At 40.2% G+C, this 20,556-nt stretch overlaps 1 protein-coding gene across 5 annotated transcripts in view; it reads left to right on the top strand.

The window, feature by feature from the left end:
- Window positions 1-20,556, top strand: part of SH3GL3 (SH3 domain containing GRB2 like 3, endophilin A3) — a 320,477-nt gene that overhangs the window by 167,735 nt on the left and 132,186 nt on the right. For all 5 annotated transcript variants that reach the window (XR_011424088.1, XM_070230150.1, XM_023649368.2 and 2 more), the window contains exons 9-10: window positions 2,213-2,370; window positions 17,541-17,652. Coding sequence is in view for 4 of the 5 variants with exons in the window: in XM_070230150.1 (XP_070086251.1) it covers window positions 2,213-2,370; window positions 17,541-17,652 (270 nt within the window). In the remaining variant the exon portion in view is untranslated. The remainder of the gene's footprint in view (window positions 1-2,212; window positions 2,371-17,540; window positions 17,653-20,556) is intronic.

The following is a 20,556-nucleotide window of genomic DNA, read 5'->3' as shown; positions in this document are numbered from 1 at the left end:
CCTTCCTGCCAGATCGCCTTCCCAGATTCTGGCACCACCTGCCATACCTCCGCATCCCGGTGACACTTGGAAAGCTGTGATCCCAAAGGTTCGTGCAGTGGTAAAGCAATTACCGCCCCGACACAGCCGCAGAATCCATTGCACGCTATCTGAATTTAATCATGTCATTTCAGGCTGAATCTCAGTCTAGAAAACTGGTGTTTTGCATGGCTTCTATGAAGATGAATTTTGTCCAAACTCATTTTGTGTTTCGATGTTGCCTGAATGCTCCTTGTTTTCCCTCCTTTCCTTTAGTGAGCTAATTCATCCAGTGCAGGGCCTTCTCACTATCTCCAGTTTCCCATCTCCTTTTTACTGACAACTCACTCTGTAACACTCAGTTTTATATCTTCATTGGAACTAGGAAATGAATTTAATCTCACTCATTCCAAACATCTACTGCGGTCGTGAAGATCGGGGCCAAAGTGGTTGGGGTTTTGTGAGCCTGAGAGTAGCCAGCATTATTCTTCAACCGCTAATGACTCCTGCAGATCGAGTAGCTCACGTCCAGCCTTTGAATTTTCCCAGAAAAGTTCCCAGCCTGCCTGTCAGGGACAATCAGGGATGTCTCCTAATGCCTGTTACACAGTCTGTCCAGGGTGCTTGAGTTCCTGCAGCTGCTCCCGGGACGGAGAGAAATCCAGCAGAGGAAAACCACACAGCACGGCAGTGTGTGGGTTGCAGCCGCCAGATGCCGGGCCATTTTGTTGTGTTTTACCAGCTTCCCATTTTTAAGTTTGAATCTGAATGGGATTTGGGTTCTATTGTGTTCTTGGTTGGAGATGGTTAAAGAACCGTTGAATACCAATGAGTCAAGTGCAGGTTTCAGAGTTGAAGAGGACACAAGAGATTGTCTGTTCTGACTCCTCAGTTTAGAAATGAGATGATGAAACCCCACAGCGGTGAGTTAGGGATAGAGCTGAGGCCAGAAACACAGGCGCCCCAGCCTCCAGCTGTGTGTTATTTTTCATTATTGCCTCTCTCAACCTCAGACCAGGTCCACGAAGTATGGTGACATTTAGAAAATGAAAGAAAAAAAAAAAAAGAATGGGGAAAGCAAGAAATCATTTAAATAAAGTAGAAATGATGTTTTGGTTAAACCTTTGGCAGTTATTTTTCTGCAGAACGTCTAAAAGCCCTTCTGTTCATATAAAAGCAAATATGAATAAAGGGGTCGCATGGGCGAGGAAGATCTTCGTGGCGAAGGAAAAGTTCTGTATTTTGATTGTGGTGACGTGTGATAAAATGGCATAGGATTCTGTGTGCACATTGTACCCATGTCAGTTTCCTGGTTCTGATGTCATACTATAGTTACGTAAGATGTGACCAGTGGGTAAAACTGGATGAAAGGTACACAGGATTTCTCTACTATTTTTGTGACTTCCTGTGAATCTATAATTATTTCAAAATAAAGGTTTTTTTTAAAAAAAGAAAAGAAAATTCAAGATTCATTGTGGTTTTGTCTAAATAAAATACTAGGCTTAGGATCTTCTGAATGGCTACTAAAATGAGTAACTTAGCTTCATCATGAAAAAATATAAAGAAAGAGACATTTTCTCCTTCCCTTTGGGGTAGAAATGACTTCAAAGAATTGAGTAGACCTAATTGGACCTAGCTGCCTTGTTAGGTCCTTTAAATGGGCAACTAAAAAGCTTACATATTTATTCCATCAATATGAATCAATGTTTGTAAACTGAGTGGATGTATTGATATTGTGTTGATAGCACATGCTATTCTATGTAGTATAATATCTTTCTGAAATAAAATGCTTTTAAGCTAGTTCTCTCATTTAGAACAAATTGGTGGTTTCCAGAGACAGGAGGTGGGGGCATGGGTGAAAAGGATGAAGGGAGTCAAAGGCAGAAACTTCCAGTAAGAAAATAAATAAGTCATGGAAATGTAATTACACAGCACGATGACTATAGTTAACAAAACTCTTTTGTAAAAAGCAAAGTTGCTAAGAGATTACATCTTAAAAGTTCTTACCAAAAGAAAAAAAATTTTTAACTATGTGTGGTGATGCGTGTTAACTCGACTTGTTGTGATGATCACTTTGCAGTATATACAAATATTGAATCATTGTGTTGTACACCTGAAACTAATATAATGTTATATGTCAATTATGCCTCAAAAAAGATAGTTCTCCCATTTAAATGTTATTTTTTAATTTTAGTTATTGAATCAAAAACACTTCAAGGAAACAAAGGAGAACACAGCTTTAACAGCCCTGGAGTTTTTGTTGTAGAAAACACAACGGTGGAATTTCAGAAGGGCTCAGAGAGACAGACCTTCAAGATTGCAGGGCCTCTGATGGCCGATTTCATCTTCAAGGTAGGATGATCCTCTTCATCAGCTTCATGCATCTCAAGCCCAGCGTGTCTTGAATTTTAGAAACAATAAGTTTGCTCAGCAGGAAGTCCCCAATGATTGTTTTTATGCAGAGCGTGAACCATTAATATTTCCATCTTGGAGGTGATCCTTAAAAATCGTTCATCTCTCTCAAGTTTCTGCTCCTAAACCCCAATAATTAAGAAAAAAACTTCACTGATATGGAGGAAATAGTATTTTGTATTTATATCCTCTGGTTACCGTGTTCAATTTTAAACCTCTCGGTGGAGTTTGGTGGAAATGGTCCATGGTGAAATGCTCCATGTCCTGGACCAGCACTGTGCCGTTGTGTGTGTTCCCCTTGCAAAAGAGAGCAAAGAAGACAATGCACATTCCTTACCCTCCTTTATTGTTTCCCCAGATAATGTCTCATGACGGGCAGTTGTCTGGGCACCTGTCACAAGGTGCCCTTGGTACCATCAGAAGAACTCTTCTTCCTTGTAACCATGAGCCTGTGTCCCCTCTCTGGGTAAATCTGGGCATCTTCCCTTACTCAGAGGACATGAAAGGTAGTGGCCGATGGATTTCCAAAATGACAAAATATGAAATGCTTCTGTTAAAATTGAAAATCCTAACAAATGAAAACAAAACGTATTTCAATGGGTGGATTTGTCCTATCCCTCTTCAGAAACTCCTTCCAAAACAGAAATGGGAGAAAGAAAATAGCCCTAATGGCCAGGAATATCTTTACCTGTGAAAAGACCCAATACCTTCGAAAGAACTGTCTGTGTTCCACATATTAATTTGTCGAAGAATGTTTCATTGAGACGTGGGTTGTGCCAGCAGAGAAATACATATGGATTAGATGAGTCTTGCAAACTGATGTCCTGTGTTCCACATTCAGCCTGCAGTATGACCAGCCAAGTGTTAGCTGGCACCATGTTGTTGTTTTGAAACTTTGGATTTTAAGTGGTCAACATTTAAAAGTCAAGAGATTTTTTTGATAAAACACCAGCTTATTTATGCTTCTCTTTAAAAATGGGAAGATCTGACAATTGGCTTGCACTTTGCCATAGCAATAATTGGCTCCAGGGGGGTAACAGCTGCCCTCTCATGAGGGCACTCTCTCTAGTTTGCCGTGCTCCACACCACTCCCTATTGTATCCCTAATATTTAAGGCATAAGTGTTTGCCATTAGTAGACATTTAAGTTGCCATTCGTAGACATCGCTTGCTCTTCATAGATATTTAAGCGACTTCTTTCAGACCCTTAAATCATTGACCAAAGGTTGACATTTCAAGATATCATTGCTTGCTTGCACTATATATACTGTTTATTGAGACCATGTATAAAAACACACGTACACATAAACTATATATTTCTACAACACACACACATAAATATGTATATAATTTCTTTTTTTAAAATATGGAAGGATACATTCCAAAGTGAAAACACACTGGTTATTTTAGTGGGGATAGGCACTTTGGGGAGGTGATCTTTGTTTTACTTATAGTGCTCTAATACTTAAAATAATTCTTAAAAAGAAGAATACAGTCATATATCACTTGTGAAATTAAAAATTATTTTACACCTTCTTGCCCAAATTATGTAGAATACCTTTCAGCAGCCTGCTGCCACTGTCTGACTTAGTGCCCAGTCTTCTTTTTCCTTGTCTCTGAGTTCTGATTTTCTCAGATTTAATAAACAATTCTGGGCTTTGACTTCAACTTCTGGGAAGCTTTGATCCCTCTCAACTGAAAGGGTTTTTTAAAAATATATATTTATCAAAGAGGGTGTTACACACAACTGTGTGACTCATGCATAAATAGAGCCTTGTTTTCATGCCTACCGTCATTTTCTTTTGGGGCTGTGATGTTCTTGGTGGGTGAGAATTTGGCAAATCACAGACACTGTGATGAAGCAAGAATGTCTCTGATGTTGTTTTTCCCTGACTTAGAAGCTTGTCCAAATCATGTGGGTTTCTGGGAAATATTCTTTCCCATTGGTTCTTCTTTTTTTGCTTGGAACACCAGTATTGCCCACTCTGTGTTGTTGCTAAGGTAAAGAGTTCTTTCCTTCCATTCATCTCATCCCAACCCATCATGCAATCAAGTAATGGCTGTACTTTGAGTGGGAGGTTAAAAGTGTGTGTGAGGTCACTGATGGTGGTCTGCCGTGTGTTTCGTTGTACCTCTTTCATTCCAATCTACCAAGAGCAGCTGGTCTAAAAATGGAAGACCTGCCTCAACCTGAGAGAGGATGAGGTAGTGAAGACCAGCTCTGCCCCCTCAGTGCTAGTTTAGCACAGTCGTGAGAGAACCAAGATATACAGAGGCATACTCCTTCATCCACCTCATAGAACAGACCTTATTTCATGGACTTTTAATAAGCAGACTGTTGAAAACTACTGTTTTCTTACATAGAAAGTAAAATATGAAGACATCAATGGGATGTTAGATTCTTTTGTGCTTCTTATCGCTCAGATCCTGAAGTTTGGCAACTCACTGCACCAGTGAGACAAAAATTGCTTTTTTCTACTCTTTAAGAAGCTATGTTTTCATGATCGGACCATTCCTGAAAGTTGCGCTTTTTCTTCTTCCCAATGGATTTCTCACTGTATCTTCTTGTTTCCCTGAACGATCTGTTTCTCGTGGATGACCCTTGTCACGGCACTACTGAGTCACGGGTATTGGGCATTAGAGCCCCCGAGGTGTTCTTATGTTGCTTCTTCAGTATGTGCGTGTTGCCACCAGGTAGCAGTAGAGAATCTTAATGCTGTAGATGATGCTGTGTGCTTTGTCGATTGGACGGCAGATGGGCACTATCCACTGAGTGACCATTTACTGGACATTTGCATCTGTGAGTAGATGTTCGTGAATATCAATATTAAGTCTATGCCCATGAGAAAAATCTAATAAAATAAAATGAAATGGCTTTGATAAAGAGATCTCTTTCCATGGTTAACTACTCTTAATGATTGCTGGTGGCTTTTCCCATTTTAAAATATATATCCATCTTCAGGAGGAAAAAAGTTCCTCTTCCTCGTGGTCTGAAATCTTCCCTTTTATGCAGTTGTCTACCATCTTTCTCTCATTCAGATATTTTGTGTTTCTCTAGAAACGTGTTTTCTGATTGCTTTTCCCACTAGTTTTCTGCTCTGCGAGTCTCCTGTCTTCAGTTTCCTCCAGCATCAGCTCTAGATGCGTTCAGTGTTCTCCACCTGCAAAGTCTCTGTTCTTTCTGGGGAGTTAGGATGGCACCTCTGACTTGTTCAGGGATGAGGGTTAGGGTCACGAAATGTTGGGTCACATTTCATGTGGATCATATTTCATGACCCTAATGCCACTTTCATTCTGAGGTAGCTGTGGATGGAAGTGGGCACCCTGCCAGGCATTTGCCTCTTATGGTTCTAGGTGAAAAGTGGAGCAAAAGCTCCTTTTTCGCCTTTGGCCTTGAAACCGACTTCATATGCTTTTCTGCTCTGGAGAACGACTGTCGTCAGGATCTGAAACTGCCTGTTTTCCTTTCTCTCAAAGAACAGGTGATAGCCTTGCCATGTGATGCAGACAATGGCCAAATTTATATATTCACAGATATTTCAAAACACAGCAAGATGGTTTTTAGAGTCAGTGCCTGTGTTAGTTTCCAGAGGTGACCATAACACAGTACTGTAAACTGGCTGGCTCGAACAACAGGCATTTATTGTCTCACAGTTCTGGAGACTCAAAATCCGGAATCAAGGAGTGGGCAAAATGGTTCCTTCTGAAGGCTGTGAGGAAGAATCTGTTTCGTGCTGCTCTCCTTGCTTCTTGCATCCTCAGGCATTCTCCCTTCGTCTTCTTACCGTCTTCCCTCTGTGCACGTCTGCCTCTGTGTCTAAGTTTCCACTTTTGATAAGGGTACCAGTTATATTAGATTGGACCCACCCTAATGACCTCATCTTAACTTGACTAGATCTGCAAGGACCCTATTTCCAAATAAGATCACATTCTGAGGTACCGTGGGTTAGGACTTCAACATATTTTGAGGGAGAAACACAATTCAACCCATAACAGTGCCCACCAGAAGGGAAAGTTGACCTATTTCATCACACCTGCCAATCAGAATTCCATCTCGTCCTCAGCGTTTGCCACTAATCACAAAGGTAGAGACTCTTCAAATATCACATGGTATTTTACTAAATTGTGGTGTTGAGGGAAATTTCTTGGTTAAAACAGTTCAAATACTGCTCTGGTCATTACCAGAATTCACAGCTAAATTCTATGTGTAAATGTATACACACATATATAACACAGTATATTATATGAAAATCTGTTCCATAAGTTTTGGAAATTGTTTAGCAGTGGCCAAGTAAGGTAGTTGGACTTGAATTCAGTTCCTTTCCGCTGTTATAAAGTCATTTTCCTAATCCAACAGGCGTAATATGCTTTTGTAAATGTTAGTGTACATTTTCCTGTTGCCATTCTGTGTCTGTGACCATCTCCCTTTCCGCCCGGGGGAGTTGAAAGTAGTGGTTGGTGACTGGGCTGCTGTGAGCAGGAATGCAAAGAGCGAGCACTGACCTTCAACTTCTGATTATTAGGTTAGACTGTTTTTTTTTTTTTTAGTTTAGACTTTTGTCTTGAAAGTCAGGCTTATGGGAAGAGATAAGACTTTTATAAATTGATTTAATTTGCATAATAGTTCAAGGGTCGAGCATGGGGGACTAAATCAAAGTGTTTCCTCTGCAATATAGAGAGGATGCCCCTTCCCCCAGTGAGGCTGAGCCGTGGGGTTAGTGTCCTCAGCATCCTACCCTCAGGAGGAGTGTACACCATGGACAGAGTCCAGAGAGTGTATGCAGAGTCGGCTCCCTCTGCCTCAGGGGATTGTGGGAAAAGAACAAAAGAGGAGAAAGGATGGAGGAAGTAAGGCAATGAAACATGGATCTTGACGGCAGTCACTCTCCAGAGCAGAAAAGCATAGAAAAGGAGCTCTTGCTCCACTTTTCACCTAGAACCTTAAGAGGCAAATGCCTGGTAGGGAGCCCACCTCCATCCACAGCTACCTGGGGAAGCTACCTCGGGATGAAATTGGCATTAGGGTCATGAAATGTTGGGTCACAGGTTGAGTCTGAGCTTAGCTCCCTGGAGTCTCCCTCAGCCCCCAGGTGGCATGGACGGTATTTAGAAAATTCCATGGGCTCTTGGCTGGTCGACATTGGAGGGGTTGACATGGTGGGGGCAAAATGACCCTGTAGCTGAGAGGTAAAGGGATTGTGGGAAAAGAACAAAAGAGGAGAAAGGATGGAGGAAGTAAGGCAATGAAACATGGATCTTGACGGCAGTCGCTCTCCAGAGCAGAAAAGCATAGAAAAGGAGCTCTTGCTCCACTTTTCCTCGTTTATTCAGAAAGGACCCAGTTTGTGCCTGTGGCCCTGGCTTGGTTATCAGCAGCTCCCCCTCTCCCTCAAGAGTGTTCTGGCTGGGACAGTGAAGCACGTGGTCTTCCTCCATCAGGGGCTCTGAGCTGGGCCAGGGATCAGATAGGAGTCCCAGCCACACCACAGAGAACCTGCAGCACAAGAGGAGTGTGGAATGGGCGGGTCACCAGAGGAGTCCACCGACCCGTGGACACAGCCAAGTTCACTGCGCTGAAGCTCCCTGTGGGCCCCCAGTCACCGGATGCGCCAGAGACATGGCTGTGGGCCCAAGGACGGGAGGACGACCTTCACCTGTGGACCCACGCCATCCTTCCCTTCCCGCCTCTGTGAGGTCCTAGGCCATAAACGGCCATGGAGGAGATCAGAGTGAAGAGGAGGACAGCTGAAGGCCTAGACGTTGCCCACCGAAGACTGCAGCCTCGAACGAGAAGGCCTTAAATTACTGAAGCAGTCTGAATGCACAGGCCTGACTCCGGTCCGGTGCCACCCCTGCCCCACGCGGTTGGAGGGGGCTGGTGCAGGAGGTAGGGTGGTACAGGGAGAGACGGAGCTACACCTTTGCCATCATCTGTGTGGAGTGAGCGCTCATTATGACTCTGCTGCTCTGTCACGAAACACAAAGGCAGAAGCAAAACCTTTGGGGAGAAAACGACCCCTGCAGATTTAAGTAACTTTATTTTTCTAAAGTTTTTAGTATGGGGGGAAAGGGCTTGATATGTTTAGTTAGTGGTTTTTATTTAATTTAAAGATACAATCTTTTATTTCCTATTTTGCCTATTTTTCTCTCTGAAAGAATACAATATAAGGCCAGTGTTCCTGGAATTTGAAGAACAAATACCCAAATATGAGCTCCTTCTTGGGATTAAAATTCCCTTAAAATGCTCAGTAATTCTCAATGGTGACAAAAGGGACTTTTTCCGAGGAAGAATGATAACACTGCATCATATTTTAATGATAAAGGTGTTTTTATATTAATAAGCCTCTAAACAGTTACATTCCCTTTTAAAGTGACAATGTGGAGAACTACAATTGAATGAGATTTTATCAATATTATATTCAAGCTACAAGTAGTGTAGCTTGAAGAAAATATATGGATTGATTGATTTTTTTTTTCAGAATTATGTTATTACAAAAAAAAAATGAGCAGAGGAGCTGAATAGACATTTTTCCAAAGAGGACTACAAATGGCCAACATCACTAATCATCAGGGAAATGCAAATCAAAACCACAAGGAGACATCACCTCACACCTGTTAGAACAGCTTCTATCAAAAAGACAAGAAATAACAAGTGCTGGAGAGGATGTGGGGAAAAGGGAACCCTTGTGCGCTGTTGGTGGGAATGTAACTTGGTGCAGCCACTATGGAAAACAGTATGGGGCTTCCTCAAAAAATTACAAATAGAACTACCATATGATTCAGCGATTCCACTCCTGGGTATATATCTGAAGGAAACGAAATCACGATGCTGAAAAGGTATCTACACCCCCATGTTCATTGCGGCATTATTTACAATAGCCAAGGTATGGAAACAAGCTAAGTGTCCATCAATGAATGAATAGATAAAGAAGATGTGGTGCGCATATATATATATATATATATATATATATATTTACAATGGAATATTATTTGGCCATAAAAAGAAGGAGATCATGCCATTTGCGAAACATGGATGGATCTTGAGGGCATTATGCTAAGTGAAAGAAGTCAGACGGAGAAAGCCAAATACCCTATGATCTCAGTTATATGTGGAATTGGAAAAAACCAAACTCATAGGTACAGAGAACAGATTCATGGTTGCCAGAGGTAGGGACAGGATAGAGGTGGGTGAAATGTGGTCAAAAGGCACAAACGTCCAGTTATAAGATAAATAATTTGTGGGGATGTAATGTACAATATAGTAACTAAAGTTAACAATACTGTATTGTATATTTGAAAGTAGCTAAGAGAGTAGATCTTAGAAGTTCTCATCAGGAAAAAAATTAGCTGTATGAGGTGATGAATGTTAACTAAACTTACTGTGGTAATCATTTCACAGTGTATCATTATGCTGTACACCTTAAACCACTGCAATGCTATATGTCAATTAAAACAAAAACGTAAATTGGCCTGTATTTGCCCAGCATTCAGAGTAAAAAGCTCACAAACAGAGAACACAATGTCCAGACGTCCAATAGGGTTTTTTATTGTGAGTCTTCTCAGCAGGGAAAATTTTTCTCAAAAGCTCTGCAATAGAACTTTTCTCACCTCTCATTGATGAGAATTGGGTGCTGTGCTCATTGCCTAGTACGTCAGTCTGTCTGGGTTCTTCAAGAAGCAGATGCCAAGACAAGACTAGATATGCAAGAAATTTTTGAGGGGAATACCTGTGAGAAAAAAAATGAGCAGGGGCAGAGAGAGGCTGGGAGAGCCATCAGACTGCGATGAAGATCTGACCACAAGTGAAGGAGAGAGGGGAGGAAGGAAAGTTGGCTGGCAGCGTCTTAGATTGCAGTGTGGCTCTAAGAGAAGTCAACAAGGCTGTAGGGGAGGCCCAGAGCCAACGTCATCCATCACATGATCCAGTGTCTCCCAGGACCATGTCTGCTTAGGACCCCTGCTATGCTTAGTTATTGGCTGAGAAGAGCCCATTAGAAGCTTGACCTGGAGCTGGGGCTGTCAATCAGTTATACTCTCTGTAGTTGTGTGAGTGAGAGGCACATTCTCGTGGATCCCACACGCAGCAAGGCAAATGTGACCACCAGGAATCTCTTAGAACGGTCAGGAGTTCCCTAAGACTCATGAAGGGGGAATGAACACTGGAACAAAATTGAGCCTCTGGAAGAATGGGCAAGGGAAATAGATGTTGGTATGCAATTAAATGCTTTTGCTACAATAAGGATGATCTCTTTCTGTAAAACATCTGGGCTTAATGCCTTTTCTTTCTTTTTTTCTTTTTGGCGGTAATGGACAGAAGTTAGAAAACCATTTCAGTTCCTCTTAGGGTTATTGATTTACTTAGGGTTCTATTTTTGAGCCAATTTCACAATTTATAAATATTTTTCTGGACAAGTGTTCAATTCATCTAGTTTTTCAAACTTCACTTTTCAAATGTAATCATAGGTCATAGTATTCCCTTATCATTTAAAAACTCTCAGCTGTACCTACAACTATATACCTTTCATTCCTAAACTTGTTCACTGGTTCCTTGTCTAATTTTTGTTTTGTTCAAACCATCCAAAGATTTGTCTCTGAGACATCCAAGAACTAAATTTTAGTCTTGTTGATTAACTCTCCTAGTTTAAAAAAATAATTCTATTTATATAAATTTTTAGTTTTGTTTCTTTCCTTTGTCTTGACATGGATTTATTTTGGTATTGTATTTTTAGCTCCTAGAGCTAAATTCTTAATTCATTATATTTTCAACCTTTTGTTCTCTATTAAACGTATTTAGGGCTCTCAGTTTCCCCATACAGAAATTCTTAATTTTGTTATTTTGTTGTAGTGTAGGTTATCAATTTTTAACTTCATGCTTAGGCTATTTATATTCTGGTTAGAAAATTTCTGTCAACCAGGATCATGAAAATGCTCTTTTATATTTTCTTCTGGAAGCCTTACTGTTTTACCCCTCATATTCAGAGCTATAATCCACCTAGAATTGATTTGTTTATATGATGTGAAGTAGAGTCAATATCCTTTTCCACATGACTGTCCAATTGACCCAGAACCGTTAGGTGAAAAAGAAAATCCTTTCCCCATTTGTCTTAAATCCCAGAATATATATGTGTGGGCCCATTGCTGGACTCTGTTCTGTTTCATGACCTGTGTGTCTGCGTGTCTCAGTACCATTGTGCCTGAATTACTGCAGCATTAAAACAAGTCGACAAGGGCCAGCCCGGTGGCACAGTAGTTAAGTGTGCATGTTCTGCTTCAGCAGCCCGGGGTTCGCTGGTTCAGATCCCAGGTGCGGACATGGCACCGCTTGGCACACCATGCTGTGGTAGGCGTCCCACATATAAAGTAGAGGAAGATGGGCACAGATGTTGGCTGAGGGCCAGTCTTCCTTGGGAAAAAGAGAAGGATTGGCAGTGGATGTTAGCTCAGGGCTAATCTTCCTAAAAAAATAAATACAAGTTGACATCTGGTAGTGTAAGTTCTTGAGCTTTTTTCTTGAAGATTATCTTTGATATTCTTCACTCCTTGCATTTCCATATCAACTTGAAATATACTTGTCAATTTTTATAAAATTCTGCTGGATTTTGATTGGATTTACATTGAATCTATATGTCAATTTGGAGAAAATTGACAACTTTCCAATACTAAGCTTTCCAATCCATAAATACGGTATATTCATCCATTCGTTTAGTTGTTTTCCAATTCTTCTCAATAACATTTATAACTTTCAATGTATATGTCTTGCATATCTTTTATTAAATTAATTCCCATTTTGATGTTATTTTGATGTTATTGTAAATGGTATTTTTTTCATTTTCTATTTATTTGTTCCTGGCATACAGAAATCTAATTGATTTTTGTATATTGACTTTATAGTCGTACTATATTCACTTATCAATACTAATAGTTTATGAATTATTTTGGGTCATTTACGTATACAATTATGACACTGGCAAATAATGTTTTATTTCTTTTTTTTCAATCATTGTATGTTTTATTTATTTTTCTAGCTATATTGTACTACTTACAGCATCTAGAACAATGTTGATTAGAAGTAGTGACAGCAACTGTGCTTGTCATGCTTCTCATTTTCGGGACAAAGATCTCTATAATTCCCCCGTCGTGTATGGTGTTTGCTTTAGAAATTTTTGTAGACAATTTGTCTGGTGAAAGAAATCTTTTCCTACTTTTCTTTGTTATCATATATGTGGGGAATTTTATCAAATGCTTTGCCTGCAACTTTTGAAGTGATCATATTTTTTTTCCATTTTCCCTTTTAATATATGAATTACATTGATTTTCGAATGTTAAACCAATCTTACCTTCCTGTAATAAATTTCACTTGATCCTTATCCTTTTTATTAGAATTTATTATTAGTATTTATTATTTTATTATTAATTAAAAGGATTATCATTTTATGCCACTGGGTATGATTTTAAATTATTTTATTTATGATTTTTTTTGGTATCTATTTCCAGGGAAGGTTTTTTTTTTTTTTCCCTTGTAAGGTCTTTGTCAGGTCTTGGCATTAATTTTATACTGGCTTCATGAAACGAGTTGAGAAGTATTTCTGTTCTTATTCTCTGCAATAGTTTATGTAAGTTTTGGTGTTATTTCTTCATTAAACATTTGGAAATATACAGCAGGAAAATTTTAGACTTGTGCATTCAGTGTCTTTAAAAGATACAGAACTCTTCAGATGTTTTGTTTCTTTTTATGTCAGTTTTGTTTCAAGGAATTTGTCTATTTCAACTAACTTTTTAAAAGTTACTGGCATAGATTTTTTCCTGATACCCTCTTACTACTTCTTCACTGTGTGGGGGATCTTCAGTGAGTCCTCTTTCATTTCTGATATTGGTTTTTTGGCCCACCTTCTTTCTTCCTTGATCAGTCATGTTGGAAGGCTGTTGAGTTCATTAGACTTGTCACAGAAACATCTTTTGGCTTTATAACCCACTTTAATGTAGTTTGCTTTGCATATTATTAATGTCTGCTCTTATCTTTATTTTTCTGTCCTTCTACTTTCTCTGGATTCAATATGCCATTCTTTTTCTAACTTTTTAAGATGGATGTTTAGATCATTGATTTTTATTCTTTTTCATTAACATATGCATTTAAGTCATTCAAATTTCTCTCAAAGCATGCTTTATATTTCATTCCACAAATTTTGAAATGAAATATTTTTCCTTCATCATTCAGTTAAATTGTATTATAATTTTCGTATGATATATTCTTTGACTTATGGAATATTTATAAGTGTAACATCCAAGTATGTGGGAATGTTCAAGTTATCTCATTGTTATTTTATAGCTTAATTCTATGTAGTCAAAAAACATACTCTATTTCAATCTTTTGAAATTTCTTTAAACTTAATTTGTGGCTCAGAATATAGCAAATTTTGGAAGAGTCTGATGGGTAGTCTTCTGTTGTTGGACACAATGTTCTATGTATATCAATTAGGTCATGTTTATTAATGGTTTTATTCAAAATTATAGCCTCACTGATTTTTTTCTGCTTATTCTATTTAGTTACCACCAGAGAGATGGTAAAACTGCCACTATGACTATGCATTTGTCTAACTTTTTTCTATTCATGTCAATTTTTGAATTTTATATTTTGAGCCTAGGTTGTTAGGTACATCACATTTTGAATCGTGACCTCTTCTAGTGACTTGACCTTTTTATCGTCATGAAACTATTTCCTTTCAGCTCTTTGAAGATATCTCTCCGTTGTCTTCTGGCTTCCATTTATTCTGTTGAGAAGTCAGCTGTCAGTCTTATTTTTGTTCCTTAGAAGGTAATGTGTCTTTTTTCTTTGTCTGCTTTTAAGTGTTTTCTCTTTGTTTTTGGTCTTCTCAATTTGACTATGACATAATTAGCGGCTTTCTTCTGCTTGAGGTCCGTGGTGCTTTATAAATCTGTGGCTTGATATCCATCATCAGTTTTGGAAGATTCTCATTTATTACCTCGTCAGATATAGCTTCTATCCCATTCTCTGTGTTCTCTTTTCCTGGGATTACAATTATACCTTTATCCCACATGTCTAATTTCCACTTTCTTCTGTCAGTTTACTAATTCTCTGTTCAGCTGTGTATATCCAGGAGTCAGCAGATTAGGGCCAGCAAGCCCATTACTTGTTTTTGTACAGGCATACCTCAATTTATTGCACTTTGCTTTATTGTGCTTTGCAGATATTGTGTTCTATACAAAACACTCCACCAGCAAAAAGATTACGACTTGCTGAAGGCTCAGATGATGGTTAGGGTTTTTTAGCAATAAAGTATTTTTTAATTAAGGTATGTACATTTTTTCTAGACATAATGCTATTGCACACTTAATAGATCACAGTATAGTATGAACATAACTTTTACATGCACCGGGAAACCAAAAAATTTGTGTGACTCACGTTATTGCAATATTTCCCTTATTGTGGTTGTCTGGAACCAAACCCACAAGATCTCCGAGGTGTGCCTGTAAGTGGAGTTCTATTAGAACACAGCTACCCTCATTTGTTTCCATATTGTCTGTGGCTGCTTTTGCAAAACACAAGTAGAGCTGAATAATTAAAACTGAGACAATATGGTCTGAAAACTATGACATTTACTATCTGGTTCTTTAAGAAGATATTTGCTGAACCCCAGTCTAATTTACTGTTGAGTCTATCCATTGAAATATTGGTTTAAGTTATGGTGCTTTTTATTTCTAGAATTATATTTTATTTTTATTATAGCTTCTCAGTTTCTAGTGAAATTCTCCATCTTGTTATTTAATTTCTTGAACATTTTAGCTGTGGTATCTTAGTCTAGGTTCTCTAAAAAAGAGAGCTTGAGGCAGAAGCTATGTGCTAACACTGATGTTTTATGACCGTGGGTATAAAATGAACTGTGGTTAGGGCCCCAAGCAGGGAACAAGACGTGAAGCCAAGGTCAGGGCTGCAGGAACTGGTGGCAATATACTAAAAATTTTTGTTTCTGTCTGTTAATGCCAATATCTGGGTTTCCTGTAATTCTGTTTATAATGTCTATTTTTCCACTTTTTTGGTGGCTGTTTTTTGTATACTGAGTTATTTTTACATTTTGCCGTATACAGTAGATGAATGATTATAGATATAATTTGAGACTGGACTAAGTTTTGCTTCTGGAAGACAGGTTAACAGCCAATCACCTTCATCCAAAATGGAATTGAAATAATTTGAACCCGGGCTGCATTACCTTTGAAAACTGGTCTTTTTCCAGTTCATTCTGGTTCCTAGGAGAGAGCTTTCTGGGGTCCCAGCTGGGAGCCTGGGGTGTTTACCGACACTCCTCACCGTGGCAGGCCTGGAGCTCCAGTTTTTACTCCCTCGGCCACAGGAGTCTGATGACAGGTCTGCTCAGCTTCTCAGCTGCTCAATCACCACTTGCAAAATGGAAAATGCCTCGAGCAGAAGGGTGGTGCCAAATGTTCTGCTCACCTTTCCAGGCTTCCTTTGTGTCTGGGATCTTGGCCCTGGAAATCCTCACTACTATGGCAGTTTTCTGATGCCTTCAAATACATTTTAAAAAATATTTTATGCAGAACTTTTACTTATTCTCGCTGGGAGGATTCATCAGAAACAAGCTATTCTGCCATCGCCAGAAGCAAAACTCCTTAGAAGTGTTTTCTGTGTCTGTAACCACCGTGGTACCCTCGCTGCATCACCAGAATCCTGCCCCTCCACACATATCTCACGGCTGGAATTTTTACATCATTTTACAATTAAATGTATCAAGCTATCATTTCTCAGTCAACTCTTAGGTTAGATTTTCCAGTGCACTTTACTGATTTATTTCATCATTATTGCTTCTTGCATCTCCTTATTTTCTTCTGCATTTATAGTAGTTCCTGTCCAGTATATCCTTTAGTAGTTTTTTCTTTTTCTTTTCTGGTGAGGATCTCTGAGTGGTAAAGTTTCAGTCATTTTTGTGTCTGAAAATATCTTTATTTCACTGATTACTGATTGCTAATTGGATCATAGATTGTTTGTAAATTGACCACTGATAATTGATTAGTGATGAATAATTTGTTTATAGACTTCTCGATAAAGACACGCTTGTCCCTCATCACTCTGAAGGTATGAGTTTGTTTCCTTGCATCTAATATTGCCTATGAGAAATCCTTTGTAGGTCATCATTTTTTTCTTTCTGATAACTCTTAGGGTTCGTTTTTATCCTTGTTTTGTTTCTTTAAATTCTGCTCAGAACTTGGTGAATATTTTTAAACTGAGCACTCCTGTCTTTCTCAAGGTTAGGAAATTCTCAGCAATCATATCACCAAATAGTCCCTCTTCATTATTCTCTCTGTGTCTCTATCTTGAACCCCATGGGATGCTGGCATTTCTGGATCTCTCCTCCGTGAGCTCACCTTTTGTCTTCCCTCTTTTTTCCTCTGTGTGGCATCCTGGGACTTTTCCTCTCTTGGCTCATTTGTTCAAACAGGAGGGAAGAAAAGAAAAATGTAGGGCGAGAACTTGCTGCTTGAGTGCAGTCACGTGAAAGTGACTTATCTCTGTCCGTAACTGCTCCCTCACTCTCAGTGGGACCCCTCCTCCCTTTCAGTTGGGGCCTGGAGTGCTCTGATGCAAACCCCATCTATTTGAGAATGTTTGAGTTTCTGTGGTTGTGCTCTCAGAAGGATTCATCAGAAGGAGCTCCTTAAAGCTGCTTAAAGATGTTATTATTAAAAAATGTAAGAATCCTAATTATATGCCATGTTGTAAGCAAACCCAGATGAAGTCTCGGTCCCTGCTCTCATGGAAGTTGAAATCAAATGCATCAGGAAGAAAAAAATTTTAAACAAATAAACAAGAAAGTCCACTTACATTTTTGTGAACTCATTCCCAGGTATGGAATTATCTGGGAAAATGACTCTAGGGAGATTGGTTAAAGGTCTTCCGAGCCCCCTTTTATGACAAATCTAATTGAAATGCTATCACATCTTAAAATTCTTGGAAGCTTCACAGACCATAGTTCATTGTGATGGATTTGTGGGTGTCTACATAGGTGAAGTAGTCGCCTCATTTTGAAAGGTGTGGTGCTCATTGTATGCAAATGTGTTATCACAGTTCTCTCTGTCCAGACCAGGTACACTGTGGCCAAGGACAGCGTGGTCCAGTTCTTCTTTTACCAGCCCATCAGCCATCAGTGGAGACAAACTGACTTCTTCCCCTGCACTGTGACCTGTGGCGGAGGTGAGGCACAGACTTCGTTCTTGAATGTTTAGAGCTCAGAGTTAGATATTCCACGTTTGCGTTTTCCAAGCTGACTTTAAACTTGGCGTGGTAATTGGAGATGTGTGATCACCCAGCGTCTTACTCAGCAGCCTGGAATGCAGCGGAGTTCGTGAATGTGCATTTGCCTTTAGTCTTGAAAATAGGTGAAAAACTGGCTTCGGAAAGCACCCTTTACTTTTGGCAAAAAGCTGGAAACGTGTTTGCATGCATTCTTGCATTTCTTGTTTTGATGGTCCTTAAAGCATGCATTATTTTTCTATGGAATTTTCTACGGAAAACCTGAGAAAGAGGGAGAACAAGTGATTTGCCCTGTCTGATCAGGTTAATGGATGTGTTGGTTCTAACGCTTAGATTTCCACCCTATATTCCACTTGTACTCAGGGCTGGGGTATAAACTTAGTAGAAGATTATTACCACACCTACTAAGTGGTGAGGGGAAAGTCCTGCTTCCTGACTGCTTGGTTCAGGTGTTTACAGAAAGTTGAAGGAGGGTCTGGACTGAGTGCAATCCAGGGCTCCACACTCAGGCTACATGTCTTTGCAGGCCCGCGTTGGGGTCACCGTTTATTTAGCATGGGGAAGCAGTGACTCCTTAGAGCAGACGAGGAGGGCATCAGAGCCACTGCCAAGACCATTCTCTTTTTCTAAATGGAACCTTTAGATCAAAGAGTAAATGGTTCTAAACTAGTGCCAACCCAGGAACTAGTTGCCAGAATTGCCAGAGGGACTTACGCTGATGCTCCCCCTAAGAGTGCCAGGCAACAGGACTGGGCGTTTATCATGTGTCAAGCCATGTGCTAGGGTGCTCATCATCTCGTTTATTCTTCCAAACAACCCTAAGAAAGGTTTGTTTTCATGATTGTTTCATATGTGAGCAAAGTGAAACCTAAAAAGATGAAGAATGCGCTCAAGGTTGCTCAGCTGGTCAACAGCACAGCTAGAATCTGGCTCCAGGTCTGTCTGATGCCAGAGCCATGCTCTTAATCACTTTGCCTTGTGTCTCCCCTGACCCGTCTGCCACACCTGGGACTAGGTCGTACACAGGCTCAGGTATGGTTCTGTTTGAAGAGGTACAATAAATCCTCCTCCTTCAGCCTAGCCCAACTCAGCCCAGCCTCAAACCATTTCTTCCTTCGAGGGCTACAGAAGATCAGCTCACGCCCAGAGCTAGAAACTGAGCTGGGGTTCTGGCCTCTCTCCTTTAAACTACAGGTGTATCAAGGAGGGCTCCTCAGCCAACGTCAGGTTGCCGTGAACACGCCAGTCAGATCTCTCTCTTCTGGCATTTAGGCTCCTTATGAAACCAGGAGGCAGCTCTGCACAGCCCAGACCTCAAAAAGATCTCATGTCCCAGGAATGGAAGAGAAAGAGTCTGAGGGTTGAAGTGGGTCCTAAAAAGAAAGTTAAAAGGGAATCTTCCCAGTTTCCCAGTTAGCTCTTCTTCAGCCCGGCGTGGGCAACAGAACATTGATGATGATGCGACGGCAGTGGTTCTCAAAGTGGGTTCCCTGGACCAGCAGCATCAGCATCTCCCGGGAACTTGTTAGAGGTGAAAATTCTTGGGCCCCACCCTGGACCTACTGAATCAGAAACTCTGGGAGTGGGGCTCAGCCGTCCGTTTCCCAGGCCCTCCGGCAGACAACAGTGCACTCTTGAGTATAAGAACCACGGCTCTCCAGAGCAATGTCTCTGGACATCAGCTGTAGCCATGTTAACTTCACTATTTTTGCCCTGTGTTACCCCTGCACGATCATTTGCTCAAGGGTTTTTTTTTTTAAGTGGACCTTTTTAAAAAATTTAAATACACGTATTTCCAAAAAGAATTTAATATTACTACCTTAAGTGGGAAACTGTTATCTCTTGCCATAAATAGAACAGTCACAAAAATAAATACCAATGAAGACAAAACAGTGGGGTAGATAATCTTCCAGACCCTGCCAGCTCTAACGTTCTCTCCGTTTATTCTCGATTCCTCTTAAAAGTGAGAATGTACTTTGTTGACCATTGTAAGCGCTGTTCTGAGGAGAAGCTCCTTCAGCGCTTTGAGTCACTGACTTTCCAGCAGGCTCTAAGGGGAATTCTTAAAAACATTTGACTTCTCTTAAAGCCGATTGAGGTAAAACACTGTTTGGAATTGAGACTATCATCTGGGTAAACTCAATAAGTCTCTCTAGACCCGGGCCCCAGAAACTTTTTGGCCAATCCTGTTCTTTAAAAGTTGCGTGCCAAAGTTTACATCCAAAATTAGTGTAGCGAAGTGGAATAAGCAGTAGCTGGTGGTCAAGGTCTGGATTCACTTCTTGGCTTTGTCACTAATTAGCTCTGAGACGTCTTTGAGCCTGAGTCTTCTCATCTGTAACATCGGATGATCCCTCTTGTAGCATCGTTGGGGGACAAACTCAGAGGTGATGTGGCAAGGAGCACAGTACAGTGCCTGGCAATTAATGGGCACTCAAGAAACATCTGTTATGTCAGAATCTAAACCTGAATTTTGTCACAAATGCCTTCGCATGATCTACAGATCCTTCGCCGTCCCCGCTCCTGCTGTCCCCTGGGGATGAGTTATGCGATACATACATTACTCAGTGGTCACGGTGGAAAGCTCTCAAAGTGAGTGGGACATACCTATTGATCCTTACATGGATAGCTTATATCCGGAAGCAGAATCCTACCACCTGAGAGTCAGCCGGGCCCTGGCTCCAGGGAAGACAAGAGTCTCTCATGGACCCCAAAATAAAAGAAAAGAGATAGTGGGGCTCTTTATTCTTACTCAGCAGAAAAACCAAACATCTCTTTCTTTTAAATTTATTACCTTGCTCTCACACACAGTTATTCAGAGAGTCATTCCCATTTGGACACGTA

Source organism: Equus caballus, chromosome 1 (assembly GCF_041296265.1).
Source record: "Equus caballus isolate H_3958 breed thoroughbred chromosome 1, TB-T2T, whole genome shotgun sequence".
In the NCBI taxonomy this organism is placed as follows: Eukaryota; Metazoa; Chordata; class Mammalia; order Perissodactyla; family Equidae; genus Equus; species Equus caballus.
The sequence above is the reverse complement of the archived record's forward strand: the minus strand, read 5'-3'. Positions and strand labels throughout refer to the sequence as shown.